The sequence below is a fragment of the Leucopleurus acutus genome, assembly GCF_964270905.1.
Source record: "Leucopleurus acutus genome assembly, chromosome: 19".
Taxonomy (NCBI): domain Eukaryota; kingdom Metazoa; phylum Chordata; class Mammalia; order Artiodactyla; family Delphinidae; genus Leucopleurus; species Leucopleurus acutus.
Genome location: NC_139161.1, coordinates 58,132,309 through 58,144,377, shown reverse-complemented (window position 1 = coordinate 58,144,377; position 12,069 = coordinate 58,132,309). Strand labels below are relative to the sequence as shown.

Genomic DNA, 12,069 nt, shown 5'->3' with positions numbered 1-12,069 from the left:
CGTGATCGCACGTGATGCGCAGAACCGCCGTCTGGGGCCTCCGTCGCTCCACCTTCCAGAGGAGCAACCGGAAGCTCACGACGGCGGACTCTTCGCTCGGGACCACCCGGCAGAGGGGCGGAGGGGCGGAGGGGCGGCGGAGCGGCGGGAAAGTCCCCAAACGGCTGGCGCGCACTGGACCTGCGCACGCGCGCTGGGGCTCGCTGTGCCCCTGTGACCCAGAATTCCACGGCCTCGGAAGAGACCATGGGCTCTGCAGGAGAGGGGAGTCCGGGGGCGGCGCCTGCACCATTAAACGGGCTGGAAGTTCCGTTGAGTCTTTTGCCATAATCCCCCTCCCTTCTGTGAGGGGTGGAATGTTCCGACTGCTTAAGAGGCTGGGACGGCTGTTGTTGGGCCTTTCCAGCGTAGGTGTCGGGCGGCTGGTGGTGAGTTCGTCTAGGCCAGTCCGCGGGCAGCAAGGGCGAGGGAGCCAGAGCTTTTCTTTTTCTTTTTTTTTTTGCGGTACGCGGGCCTCTCACCGCTGTGGCCTCTCCCGTTGCGGAGCACAGGCTCCGGACGCACAGGCTCAGCGGCCATGGCTCACGGGCCCAGCCGCTCCGCGGCATGTGGGATCTTCCTGGACCGGGGCACGAACCCGCGTACCCCGCATCGGCAGGCGGACTCTCAACCACTGCGCCACCAGGGAAGCCCCAGAACTTTTCTGATTTTTCGAACGCTGTCCTCGGGGAGCCTAACTGGAGGGCGGCGGGCGGCTGCGTCCACGCGGGCCTCAGGGCGGGCGCCGTGGCCTTGTGTCCGAGTTTGGGGGCCGAGGCCCGAGGACCGCGTGCGTCTTCGTCCGGCCGGGCAGCCGCCGTCTCGGGACCCCTGACCCCGGGCTCGCCGCCGGGAGTGAGCACCCCCCGAGAGAACTAGGTAAGCGGGGCTGCCTGCACCCTAGGGCGCGGAGCGACGTTCGTAGTGGGGCCGCAGGGGAGGCTTGCTCGGCTATCCTGATGATTCCGTAGCAAGTGCCGTCAGACGCGAGGACTGACGATTTCTAAGCCCATCCGACCGCAGTCGCTGACACCTGATGCTTTACGTTACTGTAGCTGCCCGAGTCTGCCCTAAATGCACGCCCTAATCTTTGTTTCAGAGGGTAGACACACTCGCTTTTGGAGACGGGAGCAGCATCCCAACCCGAGGTTAAGAGCCAGTCTGGGTAAGGATTAATACGTATTGTAACTTAGCCGTGTCGGTCTTGCAACCTTAAATGCACTGATAACTGCCTGGTGTCTTATCCCTGTTGTCGCTTTCATGCATTTGACGTAATGATGCGCTGCCTCGTTGCATAACTGCAACGGTTAGGAGGTTGCGGCCCCTAGTTATGTCTAAGCCGCATCTGTATTGAGAAACGGATGCCTTACGGCGGTTTTAGCCGAAGCCCAGGTCTCTGGGGCGGTACTGTGGTGAGGTGCTTGGCTGCTCTGATGAAATCACTAATAGGAAGTGCCGTCAGAAGCGATAACTGACGAAACCAGTTCCTGGCTGACTGCAGTCACGCGTCCTCACCAGTAGCTGGTGCCCAGGAGTAAGCTGGGCTGGACTGTGACCCATAATCTGTCTTCACCCAGGTTGCAAGCTAGTGAAGGGTGGCCAGCGCGTGATCACCGTATGGGAGCCCGAGCATCGGCCTGCTCCGAGGTAAGCTAGCTTTGGGCTCTGGAGAAGTTCGTGGTTGAGGAGGCCTAGCTGTTGATTCATGTGAAGTTTCTGCTGGACCGGATACAGGTCCGGCTGACCTAATACTTTGTGGCGGTGCAGCCCTTGAGCATTATTGAGAAAATATCTGAGAATGATTTCGGTTCGTGATGTCTGGACCAGACTGCAGAGTGAGCCCAGGAGTTCCTTTTGATGTCGTGGCTGTACAGTCCTGAGCAAACTGCTTATCTGCTCTGAGATGGACAGCCTTGGGTCTGTTTGCGATAACGTGACTTGAACGGAGGTTAAGACGATGGGAACTGCCTCCAGTTGCTTTTGGCATCTGCTGTCTGTCCGTGGGTGCCTCATTCATCCCGCCAAGCTTTGAGCACCGAAGAGTGGGATCTGCACAGCAGAGTTCTAAAGCGGGCGGCAGTGGCAGCAGTACCCCAGCCCAAGAAGATGTAAGATCTGGTCTCACAATGACCACCCCCACGGTAGAATGGATAAGCAGCTAGTTTTGTTGAAATGGATTTGCAGAAAAGGATATCAAATGATGAAATCACCTAAAAAAGCTGGAATTACCGGCAGATTGTGTGGTGGTGAACCTACGGTTTTCTGAAGATATCTTTTAGGCTGTGAATGACTGTTCTTAGAGTATAAAGTAAGATTAACTGATACTTAATTTCCTTGCAGGCTGTGCTGCGGCAGGGGCAGAATTTGAAGTCCAAAGGAACAAGGGCAGCCATCAGCTTGGGCCCTGAAAACCTGGGCCTCCCGCATTTGGTGTAGAAACACCTTGTGCTCAGTATCAGAGGGACATTCTTACCAATGAGAGCCAAGAAATGGATTTTCTGGGACCGCGTGGACTGGCATTTCTGGTGTCACTAAGTTCATGAGTTTTCTTGTATCGTCCCTTAACCAAAAGGAGCTTTTGTACTTTTAAATATTGTATAAGTGTGTTCTTGGGTGAGAGCCTGAGGTTTTTGAACTGGAAACTTACTGAAATTTGTATCTCCATGCAGTTAACCATCAACAATGTAATAAAAGTATGGTCTTTGGTATTGGTTCTTACAAATGTGTATTTGAAGAAAAAGTCCAGTTTGATCACTGCTGACAAATATTAGCGGTCCAGGTATTAGTACTTGTCACCTTCCCTTTAGGTAGGTCTAAGCTGTTCTTCCCTCTTGAGACTTGGGGCAAAAATCGCGAAGCATTTTAAGGCATCTGTAACACGTGAGTCCAGTCCCTGCCCCTCTGGGCTCTGTCTGGCTCTTCACCCACCCCCATCTTGCCACCTTCTGACGTACCTGGCCTGAGGCTGGAGGCATGTCAGGCTGTGCTTCCCTAGCCCTCTGCTGTTTGCCTGAGGGGCTCTGTCTGGTTCACCAACACTGGGCACCCAGAATGATGTTCTCTAGCTCAAGAATGATTGGTTCCCAATCTCCCTGGACTTGCTAATTGTGCCTGAAAGGGATGACTTTTTAACCCGTAGGCCTTGGGTAAGGGGAAGGTAGGGTGAAAACCTTGGCTTTCTCCCCTTGGGAACCTCCGGTTTATTTTTTTTCCCCTTCTCCCAGTTGTCTTGCTTTGTGGCCCTGGGTTTTCGGGAATGTGCTCAAAGTAGCAAGGATTACTTTGGGGACTCCATGGGGAGGGATTTTATGGGAAAAGGGTCCTTATGAAAGGAAGCAAGGCTCACTCTGGCCTGTACCCTAGGAACACCGATGCATGTGGAGTTCCACTAGGTGGAGATGCTGTGCGGTTTCTGAGTGGCATGCACTGTCTGCCCCGGACTTCTAGGATGTCCTAAATATTGAAGGCTGGTCCCGTGGCCTCCGAGGTCAGGCTGAAGGGTGAGCCTTGAAAATGGAGGCTGAGGCCGGGAAGTTGGTCCCAAGGAGCCTGGGCGCCACAAGGACGAGGCAGACCCCCCTCAGTCCAGATGGGGAAGAGGCTCCTGGGGTCTCCAGCAGCCAGTCCCCTACCCCAACCGTCAGCCAGGAGCTGAGATTCCGACCTGCCTTGATCAGGGGCACATCCAGCATCTGGAGCTCGGCAATTCAGGACTGGAAAATCCCGGGTTAGATGCAGAGCCCCCACTACACTTCCTTTTCTGGGGGGGAAGCTCTGACCGCTCACATCAACTCAAGCCTCCAGCATCCCCAGCCCCTACACGGCACCCACAAGTTGGGAAGCTGAGGGGTGGTTCCTCTTGAGCCAGGGATGACTGCTCAGGAGCCAAAAGGCAGATGTGGATTGACCAGGGGGTGATGGAGAGGACCAGAGAGGAATTACAGTCCTTTCCTAGATGCTACCATCTGGCTTCCTGGGTCGGGGGGAGGTGCTGCCAGGCCCATTCTGGATGGTGGCCCGCTACCCCGCTGGGAACGCCCGCCCTGCCTCAGCCATCCTACCCCAGCAGGACTCCCTGGAGAGGCCCCCACCTCCCTGTCACGTCTGAGATGCACCTGTAGTCTCCCCGGCCTCCTGGTCCCCTCCAGGGTCCTCCTGGCCCACAGTCTCATCCCGGGCCTCGTCCCCACTGCCCGGGCCCTCGCCCAGCTCCAGGATGGTGGGCAGGTGACCCTGCTTGGGGGAGCGCTTGCGCAGGCTGAGCAGGAAGGGCTGGGGCAGTGAAAAGATGTCCACGTTGTTGCCCAGGTCGATCCACGTGACGCTGGGGAACTTACTGGGGTCCTTCAGGGCGTCGGTGAGGTCGCGCAGCAGGGCCCGCGTCAGCCGGTTGCCGTTGAGGGCCAGCGTGGTCAGCCGGGGCAGCGTGCTCAGTGCGGGCAGCAGCTGCAGGGCCATGTCGTCCGTGAGGCCCGTGAAGCCCAGCTCCACGCTATCCACCTGCTCCCCGCAGCGCTGCAGGTAGCCGGTCACCCGCTCCAGGTCACGGGGGGTCAGCGGGATGCCAGACAGGTCCACTGTGTTGTCCGGAGGGCTCCCGGCCAGGACTGCCTTGAGGCTGAAGGGGAGACGAGACAGCAGGGTTCAAGCGGGTGGGGCAGGCTTTTCTCCGGAGGCAGCCTCCGCTCAGCCCTCTGCCCGCGGGGCAGAGACCAGGGGCCCCGGTCCCCTTGCACTGCCCACATCTCAGCCTGGCTGCCCAGCGGGCAGAGCCTGGGGATCACAGGGCAAGGCCCAAGTGTTTCTGCAGTGACTAAGGGGACATTCTGGGGCCAACGCCGGGGTCTGCACTGGACTCCTTCCTTCCTGCTTTTTTTTTTTTTTTTTTTTGCGGCACGCAGGATCTTTAGTTGCGGCAGGCGGGCTTCGTCCCTCATGCGACCTTTAGTTAGTTCCTTAACCTCTGCGCCTCTGTTATTTGCCTGAGAAATGAAGCCAACTGGGTACCACAGGGTTGTCATGTGAAATAATGAACGCAGTCAGAACGGCGCCCTGTGCAGGAGGGCGGCGAACGGCCGAGCTCCCTGCTCCCCCACGAGTGCCACAGATCTCGGAAGCCCCTCCTTCAAGACCATCTTCCCCACCAGACAGAGGGTCCTTGCGGGGGCCCTCGGGACGGCAGGCGGGTGAGGGCGTAGGGGCCCCGAGCCTGGTGTGGGCTGCTGTCCACCCCCTTCCACTCCCTACCGCCCGCCACCCCTTGCTCTTCTTTCTCACCCGCTCCCTTGCTCGGGGGCCCAGATCTCCCAGCTTCCAGATACCCCAGGCGAGCCCCGAGGCTCCAACCCTGGGAAGGACAGGGAGTTAGAGGGGGCACAGCACCTGTTACCATCAGCAGCCCTGGGATCACAGCTTGGCCTTCCTTGTCGGCCTCTTAGGAGAAAAAACAGGCCAAGGGAAGAGCTCGGTAAGAGTCCCAGCGGAGGGAACACAAGTGCAAAGGCCCTGAGGCTGGTAGAGCTCAGCGTGTCTGTGAACCAGCAGGAAGGCCAGTGTGTGGGCGGGGGCGGGCGGGGGATCATCACTTGGGCCTGAGTGGGTTTCAGTCAGCGGGACGGGGAGGCGTCCGAGCAGAGTAAGGCTTCTGAACGAAGAATGGACTGAGCGCCCTGTGTGCCGGGGAGACAGGAGGCCCCTGGGTCCCAGCAGAGCGTACCCTCCTGCATTTCCCTCCTCCAGAACTAGCGCACAAGCAGACAGAACTGCCCTGTCCCCGCATTTGGTCCCTGCCCTCAGCCCACCTGGCGCCCCCTTTGGTGACTTCCTCCACCAGGGAAGGGCCCTTGAGGATCCATCTCCTCTCCTGCCCTGGGTGGGGGGTGGTGTCCAGGAGAAGGGAAGGGGGCCCAGAGCTCTTCTGCTCAGCGAGGAGGCTGGCCTTCCCCTGCTGTCTGTGGGGCCTGGAGGAGCCTGCGCGCCAGCAGGGCCCTGCCAGAGCCTCGGGACCCCAGCCGCTTCGCTCCGTGATTTGCAACAGTTCCCCTCTGCTTCTTTCTGCGGTGCTGTTCTGGCTCCCAGGCCCTGTGTCCCAGTGTCCCCTCTGCCCCCAGGGTGCAGGGGGCCACACGAGCCCTGAGGGTCCTCACTGCTGTACGCCAGGGACAAGGCTGGGGCCTGGGTCCCCCTGGGAGACATCAGGAGGGCTGGGGGGAGGGAGGTGGTGGGGCGAGTGCCCGCATTCAGCGCACCAGGATCAGAAACCCCTCTTGTCCCCTTCCCCCAGCATCAGAACGGGTGCGCACCCCCAGATCCCACCACACAGAGCGGGGCCCAGCCGCCAGCATCTCCCAGGGCTCCTGCCCACCTGGAATGCCCACCCTGCCTGCCACTTTCCCCCGGCCCCCGGCCCTTCACTTCACCTTCTCCAAGCAGCTCTTGCCCCCCCCCCACGGCCCTGGGACGGAGTGCTGTTCCCCAACAACCAGCCCAGCACAGCTGGCTTTGAGCTGCCCTTGTAGGAGGCGGCTGGGCGGTGGCGGAGGAGACCCGCCTCGGGTGACCGCGACTCACCAGGCCTGTGACTTCCTCTTCACCAGCCCGCGACGGCGCCTCCACTGGGAATGGGGGCTGAGGTGGTAGGTCAGCTGCCGGCACAGCTTCTCCATGGCGCCCAGCGCGTCGCCCTCCTGCAGAGGAAGCCACAGGTCCCTGAGTCGATGGAGCAGGCAGGGAGCCCAGGCCCCCACCTCCAGCTTCCTGCCTCTGCGGGACCAGCATGGACCCCAGGCCGAGCTGGGGAGGCCTGCTGTGCGGGCCCAAGGCGGCCGCCCTGAGCAGGGAGCAGGGGTTGCAAACTCATCTGCACGATGGTTTTAGTTTCTGTGAATTCGTTGCTATCATTGAAAAACCTGAGATTTCTATAGACGTCTAGATTCCAGGTGATGACAGCTGACCCCTTACCCAGGGTCACCACGGTCCCTGCCGCTCCCCGATGCCCAGGGCCACCTTATCATGCTCACTCGCTCGCCTGACAGATACCCGCCGGGTACCTCCTAGGTGCCGGGCACTTGCTCTAGAAGCTGGGGATTCAACCACATGCAAACGTCCTTGCTCGCGTATTCCACACAGCAAAGGGGACGGTGAAATACTTTACCACATCTCTTCTGCCCACGTCAACGGTGGGAAAATAAAAGATAAATGAGGCGCCAAGTGGTTCCGGCCCAGTTCATTCATATTCGTTACCTGTCTGGCCCATCAGCATCTGACCTTGAGACCCTGGGTGTTATGGCCTGAATTGTGTCCCTCCGCCAAGTTCTTAAATTGAAGTCCTAATCCCCAGTAACTCAGAATGTGGCTGTCTTTGGAAATTGGGCCTCTGAAGAGTAATTAAGGTAAAATGAGATCACTGCGGTGGGCCCTAATCCTGTACGACTGGTGTCCTCATGAGACGAGATCAGGACACAGACATGTACAGAGGGGAGACCATATGAGCACACAGGGAGAAGACGGCCGTCTACACGCCAAGGAGAGACGCCTCGGAAGAAACCAACCCTGCTGACGCCTTGATCTCGGACTTCCAGCCTCCAGAACTGTGAGGAGACACATTTCTGTTGTTTAAGTGGTATTTTTGTCATGGCAGCCCCAGCAAACAAATACGCTGGGTTAAAGGAGGCAGCAGAGAGATTTCAGAGGCTCCAACTCTGTCTCAAGGGGAGTCGATTCAACGAAGAGTCCCCGAGGCCTGGGAGACTGAGTGGCCCAGAGCGTGTGCTCCCACCAGATGGTCCAGTGCCAAGGGCCAAGGCCAGGAAGTACCCGGCACGGATGCAAACCCACTTGCAGACAGCAACGCCATGTGGTGAGGTCAACCATGAGCCAGGGGCCAGTGCCCGGCAGGGCGCCTGGCACAGAGTGGCTGCCCAGTAAAGGCTGGCTTGATTATTACCATTATCATCATCACGCTGTTAGTGCTGTCCCCCCCACCCCTCATCTGCTGTTTGGCCAAGGTTTCAGGTTACCTGTGGTCAACCTCGGTCCGAAAATATTACGTGGAAACTTCCAGAAATAAACTCAGACGTTTACAATTGTGCGTCATTCTGAGCAGCGTGATGAAGTTGCCTGCTGTCCCGCTCCTTCCCGCGTGGGACATAAATCATCCCTTTGTACAGCGCATTATCGCTGTGTATGTTACCTGCCCTTTAGTATAGGAGAAACAGTGTTCTTAGGGTTTGGTGCTCTCTGCGGTTTCAGGCATCCCATGAAGGTCTTGGAACGTATCCCAAGGGGCACGGTGCTGGCTGGGGTGAAGGCCAACTTTGGAGGCCAAAGGGAGAAGGGGAGGGTCTGCACCCAGGACCCCTGCATGCTGGAATCTCCCAGAGCTTTAGACAACACTGCTGCCTGGGCCACCCCTCATTGATGGGTGGGCAGCTCGGGCACGGGGACTTTTAAAAGCTCCCCCGGTGATTCCCCTGTGCTGCCAGGTGGACACACTTGAAAGACAAGAAGGACCAGCGGGTGGGGTGTGGTGGTCTGCTCGGCATCACCCCTGCGACCACCCGGGACAGAACGTGGTCAGTCTCCCACAGCACCCGTTCCAAAGCCGAAGAATGAGCCCTAAACCTAACCTCCCGCAGGGCTTCCAAAATCGGAGGCCACGTACTCTCCCTCCGCCCTCCAGGCCCGGAAGGAAGAAACAGGAAAAGAGGCGGCAAAGCAGCCGCCGCAGTGCGCCGACACTGCCACCAGGCGGCAGCCGCGCGCAGGGCGAGGCCTCCAACCTGAGCCTGTTTCCTCATCTACTAAACAGGGACAGAAGATGTGGTCACTTAACAGCGGACCCGAGACCAAACGTGAGCTAATGTCCTCGGAAGTGAGAGCCCCTCCGCTTGTCTGGACTAAAGAAACACAGCTAACCTTTACCGAGTTATATTACCTACTATACGCTGGGCACTAACTCATAGCCATCCCATGAAACCGGGGCCCCTACGATCCCGCTTGACAAACGCGGGAACCGAGGCACCAAGAAGTGGAGGGGGTGGCAGGCCACTCGACGTGTAGGATGGCGTCAGGATCCAAACCCCGCAGCCGCTCTGGGGCTGGGCGCTGCTCTGCCCTTGAGGGATGAGTCTTTTGCAAAGGCTGGTTCAAGGAGCTTCTATCGTTTGCAAACCAGAAAAGCCTCAAGCAAGCCCACCTACGTTTTCCCAACCCCATCACTGTCGGAAGCCCCCTCCAGCCCTCCTCCTGCAGGGAGAGGACTAAGCAGGAGTCGCCCAGCGTGGAGGACGAGGAAGGAAGGGGAGGAAGGAGGCGAAGAAGGAGGATGCTGGCCCCTCTCCTCTTATTCGGAAAGCCGCGGGGCCCAGCAGCGCTTTTGTGCGACCACACCCCACTCCCAAGCCACAGCTGACCGGTCCAGAGGCGGACCCTGGGGGAGTCCCGACTTGGGACAAGACTCCTCGGGGGCTGAACACTGACAAGTCAACTCAGGAGCCCCGGGCAGCCATGAGGTGTGGGTACGGGGGGCGGGGAGTGAGGCTGGGTGGAGCAGAGGGAGGGGGGCAGGTGTCTGTGCTGTTTGGGGTTCTAGTGCCTCTTTCAAGCTTGGCTGCCACCGGGAAGGATAAGTCCTCTTCCTGGCTCGAGGCAGGCCGCGGAGGCTTCTGTTGCTTGCTACAGAGGAGGCTGCAAGGCAGGCTGCGGAATCTGCAGCTTTCCCTCCCACCCGTGGAGAAGGAAGGAGGGGGAGGGGCTGTGGCGCAAGTCGGGTACACTGGGCACCGGCCCAGCGCCGCTGACCGCGGGCCTCGGAGAAGACCCTGCCTGAGGGACTCACTGACCCATTGGGAGAGAGGCCCACGGCAGACCTGCAGGCCCCTCTGGGCCGGGTCACCGTGTCCCTCCGACTCCCCTGCCGTCTTCAACCCCCCACCCCAAGAAGTGTAGCAAGCACAGCCCCGACCGCTGTGCACCCACGGCTTCCTCACTCAGTCATCAGACATGACTGCCCTGTCTACTGCACCCTGGACGCTGCTGCAGATCCGGAGACTCTGCTGGGTTGTTTGTTCACTCCCCACCCCGCTACCAACGGCTTCCTCACTCAGTCATCAGACATGACTGCCCTGTCTACTGCACCTGGACGCTGCTGCAGATCCGGAGACTGTGCTGCGTTGTTTGTTCACTCCCCACCCCGCTCTCTGTGCTGGGAAGGCTGAGCTCTCACAGGCGGCACCACCTGGCCCTCCTGCTCCTGGCTGTCAGTGCGACTCAGCTAACGGGAGGGAGGTCAGAGGGCAGGAGAGAAAGGCCCAGGATTAACTCTTCTCACTCTCGCCCTGCTTTAGCCAGCCTCCAAGTCGGCCCCCACGGACGCTGGCCTCCTGGCAGGGTACAGCCTCCTTCCGCACTGCGTTAGGGCTGACTGGGTGATCAATACGCTACGGCAGCAGGGACAGTATGCGACGTCTGAGGCTGGCTCATAGGAGACACTGTGCTTCTCCCTCGCTCTCGGGGATCACCCCCTCTGGGGCGAGCCAGCTGCCCTGATGTGAGGAAGCTCAAGCCGTCCTGTGGACCGGCCACGGGGCTCGGAGCTAAGGCTTCCCACCAGCAGCCATGCTACCCTGCCAGTCCCCGTCGGGCCACCAGGACTCGCAGCCTGGGCCAGTGTCCTGAGCCCCTGACTAGAACCCCCGCCTGTGCTGCTCCTGAATTCCTGACCTGCAGGCAGGGGTCAATGGTGAATGCCTGTTGTTTTAAGCCGCCATGCTTTGGGGTGACTTGCTATGCAGCAACAGAAAATACAGTAAAATATAAAAGAAGAAACAAACCACAAGGTGGCTCTGGGAGAGCTCCTCAACAAATCACTGAGCATACACCCTCATTTTAGTGTCTGCTGGTGGGAAGCCTGACGGTGGACATGAGGGAACAGACGTGCTGGGTGGGAAGGAAGGAGTCCCTAAAACTTCCCGCCACATGATCCGCGCTGACAGGGGGATTTGTTCTGGGTGATTTAGGGACACCCAGGCGGAAATGTCCAGGAGTGGGGAGACTTTTGAGTCTAAAGCCAGGCTGCAGATACAGACTTGGGATTCATCAATACGCAGTCAGGGGCGGGATGGGGTTTTGCTTCTTCCCCCTTCTGCGGGCAGGCACAGACCCAGCCCTTTCTAGCGTCTCGGCCCACACCCTGCTGGGGTACAGGAGGGGGTTTCTGGTAGGTTGAGAAAATAGACAGGACTCATTCGAGGCGGTCATCTTAGCAGTGGGAAGGATTCTGTGTCTTGTGGATGCTTCACCAGGAGTTGGACCAGAAACGGCTACTTTCTTCGTCCCCTCTCACAGCTAAGGGAGACCCCCCCCCCTTTGTCTACAACCTCCCGGCACACACTTGGGCTGATCTGAAATTCTCAGATGAAAGAGGTCCGAGCAGCAAGGCCTGGCTAGCCCTGAGCCAGCTCACATGGGTGTGCGTGTGTGTGTGTGTGTGTGTGTGTGTGTGTGCGCGCAGAGGCCGTCCCCATCATCAGCTTGGGGACCTCAGAGCCAGGATCTCCCACCCATGCCTCAACCCCAGCTGGGAGAGTCCTTCCAGAGGGCCTCTCCTGCCACGTGGCCTTGGGTACGGGGAGGGGACTGGCCAGGCCCTAGGCCTCCAGCGGGGTGGACCCCACTCTGGCTGCCTCTGGAAATCTGGGTTGGCGATCAGCCTGTTGATTTCCAAGACTCTGAGTCCACAGGGGCTGGGCCTGAGGCCGCGACACTCTTGCTTCTGTGTCCCACAACTGACCTGCTAAGTCTGAGCACCCTGCCCGGCACCTGCCCACAGACTGGTTACACCTCGGCTCCTGGGCATGAGGCTCTCGGCCGTGCCGGGCACACGCCCATGCTTCCTGTAAATCACCTCACTGAGCTCTGGAGACAGCTTTACAGGGGAGGGCATGGCTGTGTCCACATTCGAGTTGAGGAAAACGAAGTTCAGCTAATTAAGTGACCTGAGAAGGTTACACCTGTGCGATGGACGGAATG

General features: G+C 59.1%; 1 protein-coding gene and 1 long non-coding RNA gene across 2 annotated transcripts in view; one reads left to right on the top strand and one right to left on the bottom strand.

Moving 5' to 3' along the window:
• The first annotated feature begins 428 nt into the window (after positions 1–428).
• Positions 429–2,747, top strand: LOC309975341. Its single transcript, XR_014326938.1, has 4 exons — positions 429–918; positions 1,139–1,204; positions 1,617–1,686; positions 2,380–2,747. It is a non-coding gene; the product is annotated as an uncharacterized lncRNA (long non-coding RNA).
• Positions 2,748–3,004: 257 nt separating this feature from the next.
• LRRC75A (leucine rich repeat containing 75A) overlaps positions 3,005–12,069 on the bottom strand; it is a 35,174-nt gene continuing 26,109 nt past the window's right edge. Inside the window, exons 3-4 of the mRNA XM_082860319.1 lie at positions 6,610–6,725; positions 3,005–4,657 (exon numbers count right to left, since the gene is read on the bottom strand). Coding sequence (XP_082716445.1) covers positions 4,138–4,657; positions 6,610–6,725 — 636 coding nt within the window. The 3' untranslated portion in view covers positions 3,005–4,137. The remainder of the gene's footprint in view (positions 4,658–6,609; positions 6,726–12,069) is intronic.